At 35.8% G+C, this 20925-nt stretch overlaps 2 protein-coding genes across 2 annotated transcripts; one reads left to right on the top strand and one right to left on the bottom strand.

The window, feature by feature from the left end:
* The first annotated feature begins 2094 nt into the window (after nt 1–2094).
* LOC138330406 (kelch-like protein 24a) lies at nt 2095–5167 on the top strand. The gene is made up of 2 exons (XM_069278003.1): nt 2095–4790; nt 4823–5167. The coding sequence occupies exon 1, from the start codon at nt 2285–2287 to the stop codon at nt 4109–4111; it is 1827 nt and encodes a 608-aa protein (XP_069134104.1). The 5' UTR covers nt 2095–2284; the 3' UTR covers nt 4112–4790; nt 4823–5167.
* A 766-nt stretch (nt 5168–5933) lies between these two features.
* LOC138330405 (tRNA wybutosine-synthesizing protein 2 homolog) lies at nt 5934–13201 on the bottom strand. Its single transcript, XM_069278002.1, has 7 exons — nt 12874–13201; nt 11475–11809; nt 10536–10692; nt 9925–10034; nt 8501–8658; nt 6760–7118; nt 5934–6665 (listed from the first exon to the last, which is right to left on the bottom strand). Exons 1-7 carry the CDS (start codon nt 12960–12962, stop codon nt 6263–6265), a joined length of 1611 nt encoding a protein of 536 aa, XP_069134103.1. The 5' UTR covers nt 12963–13201; the 3' UTR covers nt 5934–6262.
* Between the last annotated feature and the right edge of the window lie 7724 nt (nt 13202–20925).

Here is a 20925-nt window from a genome sequence, read left to right as displayed (position 1 = left end):
CTTTGATTTTTAGCTTAAAATTTCCGGAGTTAAACATTGCAGAGCGGGAAAGTTAGCAAGAATTTAAGATTTGCGTACGTAAAATTATTAGTGACATGAGACCTATACATAGAGTCTGTAGATCCATGTAGACTATTGGAGTTATCTCCCATATCTCCAAGGACGCCATCCGATATTGAGAAGGCAAGTCTTCAATATTTGTACACATACAATTGAAATGCATGACAGTTGTTACAAATAATGACAGCGGTTGAACAGTTTTCAACAAAGCGTACGGTATAGATGTAAAAAGGAATCGATATTTGTATAAATATTACATCGAGCAAATGTATCTAGATCTGCGATAGCCCGAGTTAGATCTAGTTAATCATGCCCTTACTCCAACAATGTTAGAGGTAGGCCTATAGCACGACGAGACACTTTTGGAATATTACGTCGTGTCTAACGCAACATAATGTCCGATAAAAAAAGTCGGCTGACAAGTCGAATATCATGTTATGGGAGAACTCTGGCCCTGACACAAGACTCATGACAAATATATGTCTGGTGTAGGGCCAGAGCGCACTACTACTTGAACATCTAGAATTAGCAAACACTGTTTGGTATCGGCCCAGGTCATCTCCGATTCAGACTGCTTACAAAACATAACCACCAAGAAGCGACACTTACCTTGGTCTTTTCAACAAATGAATGATTTATCTACTCATGAAAAGCAATCTATTTTATCACGCATGCACCTCATATTGTGTCAATACAGTAGTTTCTTTTCCGAAACTTTAAATTTCCCTCCTCATCGTCACCAACATTATCTGGCACGATAACAAATGGTGTCGGCTAATTCCAGATTTTCAAGTAGTAGTGCGCTCTGGCCATACACCAGACATTTATCTGTCCTCTTGTCTGGTGTCAGGGTGAGAGTATCTCGGGCTAGATCTGCAATAATAGTAACATTACTACAGTCACAGGTGCTTGAAGTTCTGACTATAAATATGTAATAATCATGATATAAATTATATCATATTATTACTACATAAAATATTAGTGAAAGAAGTATATATTACAGAGTTATCTGCCCTTATGGGTAGGTATTGATTTTGACATCAGGTGTTAAATAATGACGTAACAATCGATACCTGTACTCAAGGGAGCGAACTCTGTATTATGCGAAGACAGAATTGTACAGTCTGTCGCCATAATACAGTACCCATGTGTTGTTTTTTTTAGGTCAGGATGACCTATAGTCGTCATGTCTCGTCTGTCGTCGTCCATTGTCGTCCGCCGTGCGTTAACTTTTCACATTTTGAACTGCTTCTCAAGTTCTACCAGTTCAAATTTTTTTTTTTTTTTTTAAGGTTTCAAAATTGATTTTATTCCCCAGCAAATTAGAGGGATGCCAGGGTTGGGACCCTGGGTTCATCCCTCTTACAACATCTAGCCTCTCACAGGAGGTCTCTTTCACTCCTTTTACTCGATCGCTTTCATTTGCTCCATTCATTCACCAGTGCGATTTAACTGAAACTTGCATGAAATGATCCTGACATGGTCCCGACAAAGTGTTGTCAAGGTAGTCAGATAACCGTTAAGGCCCTTGGGCCTCTTTTTTACTATATCTATACTTTCACATTTTTAAAAACTTATCTCCAGAAATCAATTGGAAGCGTAATAACTTCAAAGTTGACAACACAAAAGCTAGTTATGTAGAGCTATTTCGAAATAATGAAAATGTTTGTTTGTTGTAATATATCCAAGTTGTGAGCAATTATATGCAAGCAATGTTTGATGACGTTGCAATTTCCTTATTTCTCAAATAACGTGGCATGGAAAATGTCTCTATAAACACTCCTCCCCCTTTTGAGGCCTCAATTTCAATTTGCCCAGGCATAAAGAAAGACTAAAATTGTATAGGTTTGCAATAATGTAAACGCCCTGGGCACTTTTTGATTTCCCTGTCCACCTGACAGACCCATGTTTGATTCTCTTTCTCCCATACTTTAATGAAAAGACAGAGTTGTCTTTTCCCTAGCAACCGCGGGATAACCCTGTCAAGTATGGGAGACAATACTTTTCTTGAAGAAACTTTTAGTTTTATTACAACTATATTTTCTATTAAAAGTAATATTGGAGGAAAGATGATAAATCTTAAACATTTGTTTTCTCTTTTCAGATATCCATAAAAGAATCTTCAAACATTGATGACAACAACTTCTCGCCAACAGTTTTAAAATCAAGCACATCAAATTACAATAAAACTGCCTTACTCAAAAGGTGAATTTTTGCTAAAATTATGATGGCTGAAGTTGTGGGAGCATCTGCGATATCAACAGTCAGTGAGGATGTTGACAAGGACAAGATAACAGATAGTGATAATGAGGCCATCAGTCGGGTACATCATACTGTCTTAAGGAACGCACTGTCTTCATTTCTTCAAGATGGCCAGTTTTGTGACGTCATTCTTGTAACCAAACACAAGCGATTCCCATGCCACAGGGTCATCCTAAGTGCCTTTTCTTCTTTCTTCAAATCAATGTTTACGATTGGAATGAAAGAGAAAGAGCAAAAAGAAATCAATTTAGATATCTTTGAAGAAAGTCAAATTAAGAAAATGCTCAATTTCATTTACCATGGAAATGTTTTGAATGTTTCTGATACATTTGAGTTGTTACCATTGGCAGTATACTTTCAGATAGAGTCCTTGCAGATGATATGTGAGGAAACATTAAGCAAGGCTATTAGTCTGGATAATGTGTGCAGTTTATGGAGAACTTCCGAAGAAGATTTCCCTCAGCTGACAAAATTACGCAACACATGTCAAAGTTATGTTCTTGAAAACTTTTACAGTTTCACAAAAACACAAGACTTCCTTGATCTTAGGTGCCAGGATTTAATATTCATAATTTCTCATCCGAAATTGAAAGTAAAAACTGAGGAATTTGTTTGTATGGCTGTAAGTAATTGGTTCCAACACAAAGTGACAGAAAGAAAGGAATTTTTGTACGAAGTATTCTGTCATGTCCATTTCCCATTGATAAGAAGACAATTCATTGAAGAATCGTTCCCATTCTATAAGGAAACGGCATTGCAAGGTCTCATGGATGAAGCGAGAGTGTTTTCAGAAAACCCTGGAATCCAAGCGGACTTTGATTCTGTGCGATGTACTTTACGACCCTGTGATAACCGAGAGAGAGTAATGGTGGTATTAGGTTACTTTGAAAATTATTCACAAAGCGAGGAATTTTGGTGCTACCATTACAGTGACAAGACATGGCAACTCCTGAATTCTCCAGAGCAGCCAACCACAGGCTATCAAACCTGTACATACAGACAAACATGTCTACTCCTGACGGCTGGCAACAAATTTCTACAGTTTGACGGGATGAGAAACAGCTGGACAACACTACCGTATTTGAATGAGGTGAGAAAACACCACAGCATGGCTGTTGTGGGTGAGAATGTGTATGTTCTTGGCGGATATATCGAGGAAGGATGGAGAGATGATAGCAATACAGGGACAACAAATTCTGTTCTGATGTTCAATTTCTCCTCTCCTGAAAGTGACTGGGTGGAGTGTGGAGCTCTTTGTTTCCCAGTTGCCAAGGCAGCTGTAGCCTTCGCTAAGGAAAACATTTACCTGTTCAGTGGTGTGTGTAATGAGGATGTATGCAACTTTGTACAATGCTTTGATACAACCACAAACCAGTGTACAGTGATAGACGCGATCGGCCAGATAGAACAGAGCTTTAACGGGCTATTTGCACATGGATATGGTGATAACATATACCTAACCAACGCAAGAAAAGTCTGGAGGTTTTATGGAGAGAGTGGACACAAAGATGGCAGGTATCTAAAGCAGGTACACATCTTTGAAAGAGAAGGATGTCTGGCAGGATTTGTGTCCCAAGCACAGTCTTTATACTTTCTTGGAATCATGGTTAAAGATTCTGACTCAGAAAATTCTGTACTTACCAAAGGTGTAGCCGAGTTAAACCTCTCCACCATGAAGGAGACTACACTGGTGGATAAAGCTCTGTTTCTACCGATGAATTGTCGATGTCACAACCTTGTTATAGATAGAAACATCATTGACAATGACAGACGCTCTTTTTTATGGTAATTCAACACATGGTATACCCGATCATATTCTCAATTAGTCTGTTGTTGTATTGTCTTTGACGATAGAAGGGCAGAATAATTTGGTCTAACCCTATCAGGCTCAGTTTCATCAATACAGTATTCCTTTAAGATGCTCTACCGCCAACAGAGCATAAACGATACTCGTCATTTGATAATAATGGGTTTTTACATATCCTATGTGTAAATATGTCCAATTAAGAGAAAAAATAATATTATTTTAATAAAACAATAAATCTTACTTCTGGTGCATGCACAATCACTATTTCATTCCATATAGGATATAATGTCATGGATTTTTTTAGGGGGGCAACTAATTATTTTCAATATTTTAAAATGAAGTGAAACAATAAGCTCAAACGTTTCAATTGTGGTTGAATGGTGTAAAGTAAGTAATTTGCTTATTCTTCTGCTCCTGTTTTGTCAGCGGTGGAACATCTTAAGAAACCTTCTTTACTTTAAGTTCACCATATAAAGCACTAGGTTAAGAAAAATTCCCTTACTAAAGATAATGTTTTTCCCATGGAGAAATTAAATACAGGGTTTCCTTGACGTCCGGGAATGTTGACTACACTGAGGATCCATAGTCAGGAACAAGTTCAATGTGACAGTAGAGCAATTCTGAAATATTTTACAAAATTCATTTGGTATTGTGTACTCAGGTTTAGACATTCATGTGGTATTGTGTACTCAGGTTTAGACATTCATGTGGTATTGTCTACTAGGGCTTAGAAATTGATCATTTGGTATTGTCTACTCAGGTTTAAACATTTATTTGGTATTGTGTACTCAGGTGTAGACATTAATTTGGTAATGTCTACTCAGGTGTAGACATTAATTTGGTATTTTGTACTCAGGTGTAGACATAAATTTGGTATTGTCTACTCAGGTGTAGACATTCATTTGGTATTGTCTATTCAGTTTTAGACATTCATCTGGTATTGTCTACTCATGGCTTAGACATTCATTTGATATTGTCTACTCAGATTTAGACATTCATTTGGCATTGTCTACTCAGGCTTAGACATTCATTTGGTATTGTGAAACTCTGGTTTACTAGTTTAAATTGTAATAGTTGGCATTCATTGGAATTTGACTCATTTAACATGGTTGTTTTCTCAGATATTAACATCATTTGGTATTGTGTACTCAGGTTTAGAAATTCATTTGGTATTGTGTAAGTTTTAAATCAGGTTTTGAAATTCATTTGGTATTGTCTACTCAGATTTAGACATTTTAATTCATTGGTATTGTCACTTTGGTATTTGTATGTCTACTCAGGTTTAGACAATTATTTGGTATTGTGTACTCAGGTGTAGACATTAATTTGGTATTGTCTACTCAGATTTAGACATTCATTTGGTATTGTCTACTCAGGTTTAGACATTCATTTGGTATTGTCTACTCAGATTTAGACATTCATTTGGTATTAAGTACTCAGGTTTTGAAATTCATTTGGTATTGTTGTACTCAGGTTTTGAAATTCATTTGGTATTGTGTACTCAGGTTTTGAAATTCATTTGGTATTGTGTACTCAGGTTTTGAAATTCATTTGGTATTGTCTACTCAGATTTAGACATTCATTTGGTAATGTCTACTCAGGTTTAGACATTCATTTCGTATTGTCTACTCAGATTTAGACATTCATTTGGTATTGTCTACTCAGGTTTAGACATTCTTGAATAAACCTGCATATAAATGTCTGATGTTTTGTCATTCTATAAATACTTCTTGGATAATTATGTAATATCCATCTATATTTTGACATGCATGTACATAAAATAAAGACTCCTAGCCAGTTGTAATTGCAGTTGTCATTTCTTGTTTATTTTCTTGATAAGAAAGTTATGTTCACAGAAAACTTAGATATAGAGAATACATGATGTCACATTTGGCGAGACTGAATGATGTTTTATTCACTGGAATGTTTAAGTTCAGGGTCAACTAAGATAAAGTCTGTCCGATGTGGAACAAATTCACATGATCATATTGATGAATAAAGCATTGTAGTTATTGGTCAGCCTGTGGGACAGTTGCAGGATAAAATCATTAAATTTATTAAGACTAGAAATGCAGAATGCTACCTAACACCTCAAAATAAAAAAATAAAACACTTAATTTTCTTTTTTTGTTTTTATTCACATTTTGTTGGTCGACATTCGAGGTCGAGTACCAGGTGATTTATATGTGGAGCATAGGACTTGACATGTTCTATATGTTGGATGTCAACAGTCCATAAATATTTGTCATCGCGAACCTCTGTACACAAGCGTGATATTTTCTGGGCTACATCCTCAGCCCAGAATCTCCAGTCTCTTCTACTGATTTCATTGGCAGAAAATTGGTTGTTTTTGATATTGCGTGAACATGTTCTTTTCAAAGATGCAAGATCTTCACAGAAGTTTTCAGAATGTAAGATAATTTCTTTGGTGTTGTCTTGATTTGTGCAAGCATTTTCATTAGAAAGAATATTACCGACATCGTTACTCAGCATAGTTTCATTATCACATACATTCCTATGATACATTGCTTCCTCACTTTTTGTCTGAAGAATCTTTGATGCTGCTGTCAAAGACATCAAGTTTTTCATGTGTTATACCATCAGTATTCAAACATTTCAAAGAGTCAGACATGTCTGAAATACCTCCAAGATTACCACTGGAATTCAAACACTCAGATGAATCAGACTTCACATGGTTATTGCTGAATTCCAAGCTTGTTAAAGAAACAGCCTTGCTGTCTGTATCTCCAAAATTACCAAAGTATTCTTTATTTTTACCTTTAAAACATTTTGAAGAGTCAGACTTGACTATGGAATCTCCCTGGTTACCACTACAGTCTGGGTTGTTGGAATGCTTTGAAGTAACATTACTATGGATGTGAAGAAAGCCTCCAGAAGACTTGAGAGCTCTACACGCCACTGGCCATCCCTCCTCGGAGGACGGAATCAATCCCAGGTTTACTCTATCAGCAATGTTCTTAGGACAAGTCTGTTACAAAAACAAATTCTTTGATAATTTTAACGCAAGTGATATTCTTGAAACTTTTTATTAAAGGCCCACTACCTTTCAGGAGTAAAACATAAAGGTTTCTTTAAAACATTGATAACATCAGAAAATATATACCGATGGTCTAAGATGAGCTAACAACACCAAACGTACAGGATTTCCTCCGTAATATATGATAACACTTCGCTGTTTAGCCGTCTGGCGCAGGGATTGTCAAGTCAACTACTGCGCTGAATTTAGGACGACAGTGGGAAACACGACCCGCGTTATGAATATTTTCATTTTATTTATTTCAATCAAATTGCTCAGAAGATAATGATACGTGCAGCATTAAAAGTTAAAGTTAATAACTTTAGTGACTCAACAAAATTATCTATCTTGTTTTACATTCCCATTTTAAAAATAAAAAGAGGTTTTGGAAAGGTAGTGGGCCTTTAAGCAGACAATTGTCTAATTCATGTTAGTTTTTAGTCAACAAAACACATTGTAATGCCCATCGCCCTGCTGTTTTACTAGCAAGTTCTTTATTTTCAAACCATTGTTCGATTTTTGTGTTTGTCTGCATGTAACAAACAGAGTACTCATGCCCAGTTCCTAGATAAAAAATTTCACAGCTTAATTATAAACTGGAAAATATGGTGCTTTATAGATACTCCACTGCTGACAGAGCATTAAGAATCCTTATCATTTGGGCAATAACTGATGTGTAATCAAGTGTATATATGGGTTACCCGGTACAGTATTTAAAAAAAAAATCAGAATACAACTAAATTTTTTTTCCATTTTGATTTTTGACCACTTTTTGGCCCCTCCCACAAAGTCCCTGGGGGTGGGGACCATTTAATTCACAATTTTGATTTGGCTTATACCATAGAAATTTCAATTTGCTTCAGCAGTTTTGAAGAAGTTAAAAAAATGTAAATTGTATACTAAGACACAATGCACAACATAAGAAAGATAACACTCGACGATGGACAAAACAAATAGATCACTTGAGACTTTGTCTTATATTATTTATCTCAAAATTACCATCTCACTGGCAGTGTTGCAGTTCTAAAATCCATCAACTGGGTTGAATGTTTCTGTCAAGCCAAGGGAGAGAAGAGTCTAGATTATTAAAGTGATCAGTATTGTGACTAATTCATGTACCACATGCTACCTGATAACGTTTGTGTGGGACTAGTGTATCCAGTGGTGATGAAACATTATTCTTTTTAATCTTCCTGCTGAATTGACGTTAGCACGGGATGTCATATTTTGACGTCATTCCATCACCTATAGAGACAATAGTCCTGCACAAACCTTATCGGGTATCTTATGGTATGTGAATGAGTCCTATTGATGACAATATTAAGAACACTGACCTCCCTGTTGTCTCCCTGGTACACTGTACATTTATCACACACACGATTCAGTACCAGAGATTTCTGTAAGGCTTCGACAGCATCCGGATTCCACTCACACGCATGAACATGTGCAGCTTTGGCATGGACCAAATATGGCAATGTGAAGTAACCAATCCCTTTGAAGAAAATAAAAAATAAAACTGTCCACAGTGGCATTTCAGAAAAAATGAATACATGGCCATCAAGTGTCACTGACAAGGTCCCAATGGGCCTAAACCGCTCACCTGCTTTCTGTAATCATGGTGCATACTTCAGACATAAAAGGCCAATAATAATTTCTATGTATTACCCAGGTATTATCAGGTGTCTAGGCCTCTTGGTCCTTGATAAGAGGTTCTTTAAAGATTATAGCTTATTTGACTCCTGTATATGTGACCTTGAATGAGTCATTCATTTGAACAAATTTGGTAGCCCTTCATCCCAACATGTTACAGGTCCAATATTAGATCTGTAGGCCTCTTGGTTATTAAGAAGAAGTCGTTTAACATTTTTACCGTAGTTGACTCCTATGACCTTCATTTGAACAAATTTGGTAGCCCTTTATCCAAGCAAGTCACAGGCCCAATATAAAAGGTCTCTAGGAATCTTGGTTATTAAGAAGTTTTTTAAATCTATTGAGCATATTTGACCCCAGTGACCTTGAATGAAAGTCAAGGTCATTCATTTGAACAAACTTTGAAGCCCTTCATCTCAGCATTTCAATACATTAGGTCTCCAACTTTTGAAGAAGTTGTTTAAATGCAAAAGTTGACGACCGATGGACGATGGACGCAGCACCACAGCAAAACCTCACTTGCCTTTTGGGCAGATTAGCTAAAAAGGCAATGTCGTTATAAATTCAGGAAAAAAATATCACATAAATGTTAAAATATTCCTGCAATTGTTAAAGAAATATAAATTTCAACAAATATCTTTATTTAAACAGAATATGTAGTATTTTTCTTGTATCCAGTACTCGTAACATTGGCATTCTGACGTCACTTTATGACGTCCAGGTCGGATATTTGCACAGCTATATATATTACCTACTATGCAAACCTTGTCAAGTAAGTATTCAAGATCAAATTGCCTGCTATTGAGATACTGATCTGTAAGCAATGTATACAATGTAGCCGACCACATCAATTTTGATGCTTTAGGATTGTGACATGGGTAGTAAAAGTTCTTCAAAACAACTGAAATTTAACCCTTTTTTATATGTATGGAAGGAAATAATCGAACATGCGGCAATTAACCCTCATGAGAAATGTTGGCTAGTCAGCGCTCACCAAGTCTTCCTAAATTATGAAATGTTTTTTTCCACAGGATAATTCTAGGTAAGTGATATTGAGAAACACAGACAGATGATAACCTAGGGTCTCTAAGGTTTATATGTACACTACCTGCATAAAGGTCAACCACAGTTTCTCCGGCACAGTTAAATCCTGCTACCCTCATTTTCTCTGTGATGTTACCAGCACTGAACATACATTTTGTCAGGTCATAGGTGTACCTGTAAAACAACATCGTAAATTTATATATTTATTGTCAAGGAACCATCACTTAAAATGTAACAAGCAACACACGTCCCCTGCCATCATTTCTAATCTAATGAAATTTATTATTATTGCTTAATTATGCTATCATTGTATGAAGTTTGAACAAATTCCTTTTATATGTTATTTCTTTTTCAAGTTATCGGCCCGAAACTATGTATACAGTTTATGAAACAATCTATTTTTAGTATCAGTTACCATTGTAGTTGACCTTTTAACCCCAAATTAAATGCCAAGCTGTATTTTCTCATATGCTACAATTGTGTGAAGTTTGATCAAAATCCATCCATTTGTTCTCAAGATATTATCTGAAAACCAAATTTATCTGTCGGACGGACGATGGACACCGCGCCATGACATAATTGAAAAGCACTAAATAGGTATTGGGACCTATAACTTAAATATGAGAAAGAACTGGTCCAAGGCACTTTATTACCAATGCTTTCGGCCATAATTACCTGATGCCGTTGTCAACATGTTCTACCCATCCACTCTCACCCAGGAGTAGAACCACTTGTGGTGACCGGTAGCCGTTTGAACTAATGGTTCCTTTTTGTGCAAGTCTAGAGCATCTAAGGCTTGTAGCTACAGCCTGCCATAGTCGTGGTCCCCAACCTAAAACCAATTCAGATAACATTTAATCCTGCTTGTGTATACTGTAGATGTATCAGTAGTATCGTCATTAGTTTGTGAACAAACCTTAAATCATTTTGTCTGAGAAGTTACACTGATGTAATGATCAACATAAGGGCCAGATAACTATATCAAGGCCAAGAAATGATGTCTATTTGAGGGGTCAAAGGGAGCTCGATCAAGGTCCAAAATACCATCTCCGCCTATAACAATACTCCACTTATTTGCATCTTTTCTTCTGAAAAATACCCTACGCAAATAAGCCAAAGCCTCTGTTTACACAGCTTAACAAGAGATCCCAGAGGGATCTTGGCGCCCACCAAAGAATGATCTACATTTGAAAATGGAAAGAGAGATCTTTTCTTTGCTTTTCAAACTTTGACTTTATATACTGTACTACATATGAAATTTGAGACAGATTCCTTCAGTAATTTCTTAGAAATAGCGGTAACAAACTTCAAATTTCAAAATCATAGATGGTAGCCTGTCGGCCATCTTGTTGACTGATCATTCCCAAAATGCAATATGAACAACTAGGGCCCAAGGGAAACTAACTTGCATATGGAATTTGAGAGAGATAACTTCAGTACATTCTGATAAATATAACGGTAACTTTAACTATCAAAATCAAGGATGACTGCTAGCCTGCAGACGGCCATCTTGTTGATTGATCCGTCCCAAAATGCAAAATGTGCAACTAGGGCCCTAGAAGAACATACATTTGATGATGGTGGGCTAGAAGTTTAGAAAAAATGAACTCTTACTTTGCCATGTAGGATGTGTAAAAGTGTTGACAGGAAAAACAACCAGGTCACCGTGTCTCTCCCAATGTGTCGGTATATCCTTCACCAATGTCGAGATATCACCCATCAGACCACAGATAGTACCAACCATTACATCATAAGGTGTTCGAGATAAAGCTGTTTTTGACAATGGTAACTTCAAAATGTCTGTTTCTATAGTAATACCAATTTTACATAAATGTTCAATAACTGGGTCCAAATCTATGGAGTCTTTCAAGGGAATTGCTATTCTTCCTTCAGAAATTTTCTTCAATCTCCGGCTGTTGTCAAATATTTTGTTTTCCTGAAAAATTTTCCTGGAATTAAAAAACGCAATGGATGATATCCTTTATTGGAAAACATTGAAGAATATTTTATAATTACAAAACAAAATATATGTTATATTTATCTGATATCTTAAAGATGCTCCACTTTTATGTTATTTTTTGTGTTAATTAGGCATATATATACATGATTAAACACCAATTATAGTTCAAATGATGAATATCATTTATGCTCTGTCAGCGGTGGAGCATCTTTAAAATCAATAGATGAACTCATCAATTTCAGGCAGTAGATCTACGGCTATAGATATTGACTTATCTAACCAAGGTTAGGGGGGATACATATGGCTATTTATTGACTTATTAGCTCGCCTATTCGAAGAATAGGGGGAGCTAATGTTGTCACCTCGGCGTCGGCGTCAGCGTTGGCGTCCCATTTCATGTTAAAGTTTTTGAGCAAGTTTCTGTTTCGTCAATTGTTTAAGCTTAAGTCATCATAAATGTTTATGATTTTATTTTCCTAATGTGTATGGATGCTGAACGTGATAATACAACCAATTTGGGGCCCTTTAGGGGTTTTTTGAGTCTGTTAATTTGTCATATTTCCATGTTTAAATAATACTTGAACATCAACTTCTTCTAAATAGGCGAGCTTTGCTGTTCTCCAACAGCTCTTGTCTGATATGAGGTTGTGATCATTTTTGCCAAAGGTAAATAAATTTGAATGTAAAGGTCTGCTCAAACTAAAAAAAAATGTTCAGTTCTTACTGATAAGTTTTTGTAACCACTTCATGAGTATACTTTGAAAAGTCAACAAATATTCTGGGTTTCAGTAATTTATTTTTCTGGGTTGGTGATATGGTGATGGAGTAAATTAGAAATTGAACCGTTACATATATATAGTGGAAAAAACGAAAGGTATGGTTTCCTCGTTTAACTGAAAGATGATCTGTCAAAAGTTATCTCCAACTGACGAAACCTTGTCGAAGTATCCAAAGATAGGCCTAAATGAAAATAAAATAATCTTAAGATATCGGTGGGTCGTTCCGTGTGCTACTTGTATATACATTTACAGAACTATGATATTTTTGTCCTACCTTACTTTCTGAGCATCCCTTGCATTAATTATGGCAACATTTTCGTTCTTCCCCTTGTTGCTAGTTTCAGAATTCATGAGCGCGGCCATTTTGAATCCCGCATGTTCTCGTTCTCAGCGAGATGTAAACGAGAAGAAACCGGCGACATTTTGTTTTGCGTCCGAGACATTTTTGGCGAAGCTAATATTTCCTAAATAGTTTATACTATCTCATCATGTCCAGTCAAATTCAGAGTTTACAGAAACAGTTGGGACAGCTTCGTCTTGAAGCTAACGTACAACGAATCCCAGTTTCACAAGCTATTGAAGAGTAAGTGAAAGCATCCAGATGTACAGGAAACGATCGCGATTGATTATTTATCTGAGACAATAGATGGTTGCATATATTTAATATGCTCAACAATACAAGTTACATTTTCTTTTTTCAATTATTTTATTTTGTCCAAACCAATGCGTTTTCTGTCTGCTTAGAGCATCTTTTAGTCTATGAAGTAAAATATTGACTTGCATTTTGAGAGCTCATTTGATCATGATTCATGCTTTGTTCATTGTGGAAGTTGGACCAGTTGGTGGGCGTGGTTGATGCATCATTGATGCACAGGGGCTGGTTCCTAATGATGAGATAAGTATAACATGTTTCTCGTCAGTCCAACATCAAGTGAAAGCATTATGGCTTGAAGTGATATATTGTAATATTTACATTATGTCACATGTATTTACATACATTATAACGTTAGTAAGGGCTGTCTTCTACATATCGCATCATTAGGAACGGGGCCCTGTGATTGACGTGACTGTCTTAAAGCCCTCAAATCAAAAAGGTTTTATCAACACCGAAATATTTATGTAATTTAACAATATAATATACAAATTAATGTAATTAACATTATATATTTAATTACATGTGAACATTTTATGATTTTATACTGTAAATGATTTTTTTTTCACAATTTAAGAATTTGTGCATGAAATTTTTCCAAAAGGTCATTCAAAATTACACAATGGGACGTTGATCTCGACTACTACTAATTCACGACCCATTTGACACCCGATAACATTTGTGGAGAAATATTGGTGATGGAATGATGTCAAAAGATAATATCCCGTGCTAACGTCATTTCAGTGGGATGATTACAAAGAGTGACATTCCATCACCACTGGAGATGCTAGTCCCGCACAAATAGTATCGGGTATCATGATGTATGTTAAGAAGTCCCATTAAATAATAAAAACCAAGAAAGAAATAAAGAAAATAGTTGCAGAGCAATAGTTAATCACATTAGAATGATTTTTCTTTCGTAACCAAAACTACTTGATAAAGATTTCATTTATTTTATATATCATTAGTTATGAACAAAGAAAAATCCAACAGTTGTCTTGAGAATTGTTATTGGTCGAGCAGAGCTCTACTATAAAGTGGTCACATTGAAGTTATGATTGACATAAAATGACAAGTTCCTAAATTTAGATTAATTTTGTATTTAATATCCATTTCTATCCATGCAACATGCATTATTACTATATATAGTAGTTTACTGTTAACATTGAAAATCACGTTCAAATGTCATGGACATGTATAGTTTGTTGTAATTTGATATCATGGGGCTTGTTTGACTGTTCATGAACAACCTCTAATAAATCAAATACCCTATACTCCTCAAACTATTAACTGGGTCTGCTGCAGTTTGAGTGAATGAGGTTTAATTACTGTATGATATAATATTAACATCTATGTATATCAGACCAGTAGAAATTATCAATAAATGTTTATTTTACTCCAAAGTTCAAACAACTGAAAAGTTAAATAAAATGACGAAAAACGAGTTCAAACTATCTGCATCAGCAACTCTCGATTCTTAATTTTATTAGTCAAGTTTTATCATTTCAACATCCCATCAACAGCCAGGATCATTTAAGGATGTGCTACCTTTGTTGGTTGAGGAAAGTATTCGTAACGTGCAAGAGAAAAACCATCGATCAACTGCAGTGGTCATGATCAGTACCTACTCCACATGGGATTTAAACTAGCAAACCAGAGGTGGAGGGCTTGTGGTAATTATAATATGTCAGGACATTTTAAAACCACCACAATCGCCGTTCAAATTAACCGTAATCATGACGGTATGTCATGCTACCTATAACGTCCCGCAAGGAGCTCTGATTTAACTATATTTAACTAGAGTTTTAATTGATGTTAAAAGTATATATTTGTTTTTTAAATTGAGCATGGCTATTCTTTCTTTTCACAGAATAATGAACTACACAAACCAGCATGCACCTGAAGATGGCCTGGTAAATGGTGTTATACAGTCTGTTAATCCATTCAGAGACCAAAAAAGCTGTATTATAGTATGATTTAGGTAAGTTTCATTCTAATGATGATATTTTGTTGTGTATGGTGATATTCTAACTATGATATTAGTTGTGTATGGTGTTATTCTAACTATTATATTAGTTGTGTATGATGATATTTAGCTGCAATAATGTAGCTAAAAAGACTTGTAGACAGCTAAATAATGATGTCGTCTTTAGAAAGGCGTGTAGTGGTTAAGCTGCTGGCCTTACACCTAGTTGGCTGGGGTTCGATCCCTGGCATGGACGTGAAAAGGTCAGGGGTCACCTGCCCGATCACGTGGGTTTTCTCCGGGCACTCTGGTTTCCTCCCACACTAAGACCCCTTGCACGCTTACATCTGGACCATCGAGAGTGATTTATATAAGCTGTATAACTTGTTTCTCAATCGATGTAAAATGAATAAAGTTTATATAGAAAGGTATAGTAGGCCTGATAATTTAATGTATATTTGTTCTGGATGATATTCTACCCAAGTCGCCTTATTATGTTCTCTGCTTGTCCTGTAATATAAAATGTCATTACGTTGTCACACTTAAAAAGCATATGTATTTTACACATGTACAGTATGACTGAAGATTGTTTACTATAATATCTTTTCTTTCTTTTGTAGTTTACCTACCATAGAAATTCTCATCCATCAAGTAGCAAAACCTTCTAAACAAGAAAGTGAAATGATTTGCAACTTCAAGAGCAAAATTGGGCTATGTGCAACAACTTTATATTGAAAACAAATTTTTTTGTGAACACTTAGATTTAATCCAGCACCATTTATAAATTGATTAGACTACTATTTAACGTACTGTGTGATGGGGACACATTTCTACAAGTATAACCTTTCTAGGTGTCATTTAATAGCTATTCTATACTTAGTTGACCTCATATTTAATGTACATACTGATAGGTCAGTTTAGTCTTGTAAATGTTATACAATTTCAGATATTTTAACATTTCATGCCTTAGATATATGCTGCTAAAATGCTACAACTTGTACATGTTTTGTCTTTTACATGACAGTGTCTTGACATCACACTATACTGTGTATCTGTAAGCTTTCATAGTGTTCAACATGGGATATTTTAAACCCTCGACTCATGTATATTTACCCACCAAAATTATTTCAAGTATAATTGATTCCGAATCTCCATATTAACTTACATAAGATGTGATGATCAGTATTATGGAACCTCATGTTTTAGATGTGATACACAATCATAGTTTGGTTGCTATATTTATGAAAGGCCCACTACCATTCTAAAACATAATGTAAAAGTCTATTTTATAGTCTTGAAAACAATAATAACATCAGAAAATTGATGTAGATGACCTAAGATGAGGATACAACACCAAACAAAATGTAAGATTCCTTGTGTATTCTAATTGTTAACAGCGAGGATTCATTTTGCTGTTTTGCCGTCTGGTGCAATGATGTACCATTAGTCAACAAACATGTGCTGTGAAAGTTAACATTTTATTCATTCTAATAAATTTTTCAGAAGGTTATGATAAGTGCAGTATTAAAGTTAAAGTTATATGTGCCGTATTTTTTATACTCATGAATCAAGATGAGCTTGTGATATTTTATTCGCCATCAAAATTTACCAACAATTTGAGAATTAAATGCTTAGATTTCTGTGTTGTCACTAACGTTCATAAGGCATCATACGATGATTGTATGCCCATTTGAATGATATTTACAGCTAAGTTCATCAAATCTGATAGTTTTCAATAGATTAATGAAGAAAAATCTTCAAATTTTCCTCCAGTTATGGCACATATAACTTTAAGCTTTTAAATTTTTAAGACTCTAGAAAGTTATCACTCTCAATTTGCATTCCCATTTTGAAAATCAAAAGCCGTTTTCAGAAAAGTAGTGGGCTAAATATAGAGAATTTTCTGATATTCAACATTCTTCAGAAAATTACCTCCCTTGTTTGTTTTCAACAAAGCTGAGGAGAGATAAGGGGAGGAAACCCATCTGATCCAAACGTATTGTTTTACCCAACCTTCATGTACCTTTGTCTTCGCAAATATTTACACATCATTGCAAATTTAGTTTTCAAAAATTGGTTCTAAAATTCTCTTGAATAAAGAAGATGTTCTAGATCTGACTTTTATGTGAAAAGATCTGATACCTGGTACTTGTTTAACTCCTGAGAATTACATTTTACTTCTTGATATCACTAAAACTCAACAAATACTCCGAGGTACTATTTAGATGATTTAGGTGGAGCATTACTCGTCTAACTCTGATCCAGATTATCACAATGTCTGTCTCGTATCATTGTATCATAATACACAGTACTCCAAATCTGAACCATTTGTGTAGTTTGCTTTCTAGGCTAAAGTTTTTAATAACATCATTTTTGTTGTGTTCACTGCATCATTTTTAAATTATAGATGTTTTATTGTGGATATTGTATATTTGTTTTAGTACAATAATAAAATATTAGAAAAGGAAAATGTAGTTTATTTTTAATGCTGAGTGCTATATTCATCTCATAGTATATATCTTCATTGAGTTATCAAAGCTCCTGGCTAAACAGGACATGCTTACATGATTACTTTGTGTTAACCAGGAAACTTTGGTTGATAGTGCTCGTTTCTGTTGGGATGTCAGTAGGCCAGTTAAGCAACTTGACTTCGAATCACAATGCAAATGTCCCCTTTGGCATGAAAGTACCTCAGTGCATAACAAACGAAATTATCCAAAGACAAAAGCAGAATCTCGCTGTTAACTGGAAATACATATATAAACATTGTTCAAAATGGCCAACAATGATATACCAAATTTTCATATCTCCCTTCCTAACAAGGCGTTTCCGGGCTCAAGGAGTTAAATTTTATTTATAAAGATATTAGAAAGTCATCATTTAGCGCGTTTAGAGAAAGTTGAGGATAAATATAAATTCTACTGAAGCACTAATTTCTAATAAAGGCAGGCATAATCAAAGAGATTGCTCTTCAAATGTTTTACCAATTAGATCTTTTGGGCGATTATTTTTGGACAGCAAAGTTCATTGTAAATTAATGTGTTACAGACACTCTTACATTCCATTTTTTCTATTACCAGTTATACATTCTATAAATAAAATTAATATTTCACATTTGGACTTAAGATGGCCAAAATGATGTTCTTGCTTGTTAATCTTTAACTCGAGACAAGGAAACAAGAGATATCAGTACTTTCTTAGATATATAGCTGAAACAAACTTCAATTATTACAAGAGATCCCAGGGGGATCTTGGCGCCCACCAAAAACTGATCTATGTCTGAAAATGGAAAGAGGTATCTTTACCCTGCTTTTCAAACTTTTTCAAACCTTCTATATATAAAAATAGAGACATTTTGCTTCAGTACTTTCAGAGAAATAGCGGTAGCCAACCTCAACGATGCAATCCAAGATGGCGCCCGGTTGGCCATCTTGTTGAACAATCAGTCCCAAAAGGCACCATGCACGGAACCTACTTATGAAATTTGTGAAAAATCCCTTCATTACTTTCTGAGAAATAGCGGTAACTATCAAAATCCAAGATGGCGGCCAGTCATCCATCTTGTTGACCGATCGGTTCCAAAATGCAATATGCACAACTAGGGTACTAGGGGAACCTGGACATGAAATTTGAGATAGATCCCTTTAGTACTTTCTGAGAAATAGAGGTAACAAACTTCATTACCAAAATCCGAGATGGTGGCCTGTAAGCCATCTTGTCCACCGATCAGTCCTAAAATATAGTTTGCATTGCACAACTAGGGCCCTAAGGGAACCTACATATACAATTTGAGACAGAAAGCTTTAGTACTTTCTGAGAAATAGAGGTAACAAACTTCAATTATCAAAATTCAAGATGGTGTCCTGACAGCCATCTTGTTCACCGATCCGTCCAAAAATGCGACATGAACATGATCACAACTAGGACCCTACGGAAACCTGCATGTGAAATTTGAGACAGATCCCTTAAAGCTTCAGTACTTGAGAAATAGCGTTAACAAGAGTTGTTAACAGCCCAAAGGATGGAGCGCTAGGGACAGAAAGACGAACAGACCACGGACGAAAGGTGATTTGAATAGCTTATACCATCTAATGGTCTAATGATGGTGGGCTAAAAAGGGGAGATAAAATGTGAAAACACATATAAGGAAGGTTAGTGGTTTAACAATCAAACTACGATTTTGGTTCCTTTATTTTCCAGTTTTCCTTAAGCTTTTTTAGATACCTTTCATTAGCCCCCCATCCCCCACGCCAAAACAGAAAAGCAATGTTTGATTCCTTTATACCACTAATCTGTTGGTATCAAACAAAATAGAATGTAAATGACAGATTCAAATTGGTTTTTACATCACCTGGTGATAGTAGATATGACTAAATGAAAGAAACAAAGTTTGATAAATCTTCAGTCCCATAATATTCACCACCCTTCCATCAGTAATCATACATTTAAACTATATCATCTTGAAACAGGATAGTCATAATTACACTCTTCTTCCCAATTTCTGAAATACCGGTAGATATTTTGACAGAAAATGGTATATAGAAATGAAAACAGGCGTTTTGCAGCTATGATGATATGAAATATTGGTATATGCTAATTCTACTGTAATTTGTCAAATTTTATTAGTTTTTAGTATATGTAAGTTTGAGAATTTTAAAATTAAACAAGAGGCCAGAGGGCCTGTATCGCTCACCTGGTTTTTTGTTAGTAATTATCACAAGACTCTGACAATTAGAAAAATGAGCAAATTGACTCCCAAAGTTTAATTTTGTTATGGGTGCTATACCATGCTTAGTTTCAGAGAAGAAGTCGTTTATATGGAAATAGCCAAATTGGCCCCTTTTGACCCCGCCCCTCAGGCCCCCTGGGGGTCAGCCCCATCATTTGTACAATTTTGAATCCCCATCCTATAAGGATGCTATCATTGCATTATGGGTGCTATCCCATGCTTGGTTTCAGAGAAGAAGTCGTCGTTTATATGAAATAGCCAAATTGAACCCTTTTGACCCCGCCCCTCAGGCCCCCCGGGGGTCAGCCACATCATTTGTACAATTTTGAATCCCCAACCTATAAAGATACTACCATTGCATTATGAGTGCTATCTCATGCTTAGTTTCAGAGAAGAAGTCGTTTATATGGAAATAGCCAAATTGACCCCATTTGACACCGCCCCTCAGGCCCCCGGGGGGTCAGCCCCATCATTTGTACAATTTTGAATCACCACCCCCTATAAGGATGCTACCATTGCATTATGGGTGCTATCCAATGCTTGGTTTCAGAGAAGAAGTCGTTTATATGGAAATAGCCAATTGACCCCATTTGACCCGCCCCTCAGGCCCCGGGGGTCAGCCACATCATTTGTACAATTTTTAATCCTACCCTATAACGATACTACCATTGCATTATGAGTGCTATCTCATGCTTAGTTTCAGAGAAGAAGTCGTTTATATGGAAATAGCCAAATTGACCCCATTTGACCCCGCCCCTCAGGCCCCGGGGTCAGCCCCATTTGTCAATTTGAATCCCCACCCTATAGATGCACCATTGCATTAATCCATGCTTGGTTTCAGAGAAGAAGTCGTTTATATGGTAAATAGCCAAATTGACCCCATTTCAGGCCCCGGGGGGTCAGCCCCATCATTTGTACAATTTTGAATCCCCACCCTATAGATGCACCATTGCATTATGGTGCTATCCCATGCTGGTTT

Source organism: Argopecten irradians, chromosome 8, assembly GCF_041381155.1.
Source record: "Argopecten irradians isolate NY chromosome 8, Ai_NY, whole genome shotgun sequence".
Taxonomy (NCBI): Eukaryota; Metazoa; Mollusca; class Bivalvia; order Pectinida; family Pectinidae; genus Argopecten; species Argopecten irradians.
Note: the sequence above shows the minus strand (reverse complement) of the source record. Positions and strands in the feature narration are given on the sequence as shown.

Coding starts and splice junctions, on each gene's coding strand:
- LOC138330406 (XM_069278003.1), top strand. CDS start 2,285: ATGATGGCTGAAGTTGTGGGAGCATCTGCGATATCAACAGTCAGTGAG.
- LOC138330405 (XM_069278002.1), bottom strand. CDS start 12,962: ATGGCCGCGCTCATGAATTCTGAAACTAGCAACAAGGGGAAGAACGAA. Junction 8,659..9,924: donor TGTGGTTGACCTTTATGCAG/GTAGTGTACATA, acceptor TTTTCTTCAAAG/GGATTGGTTACTTCACATTG. Junction 6,666..6,759: donor CTTGGAGGTATTTCAGACAT/GTCTGACTCTTT, acceptor TCAGACAAAAAG/TGAGGAAGCAATGTATCATA.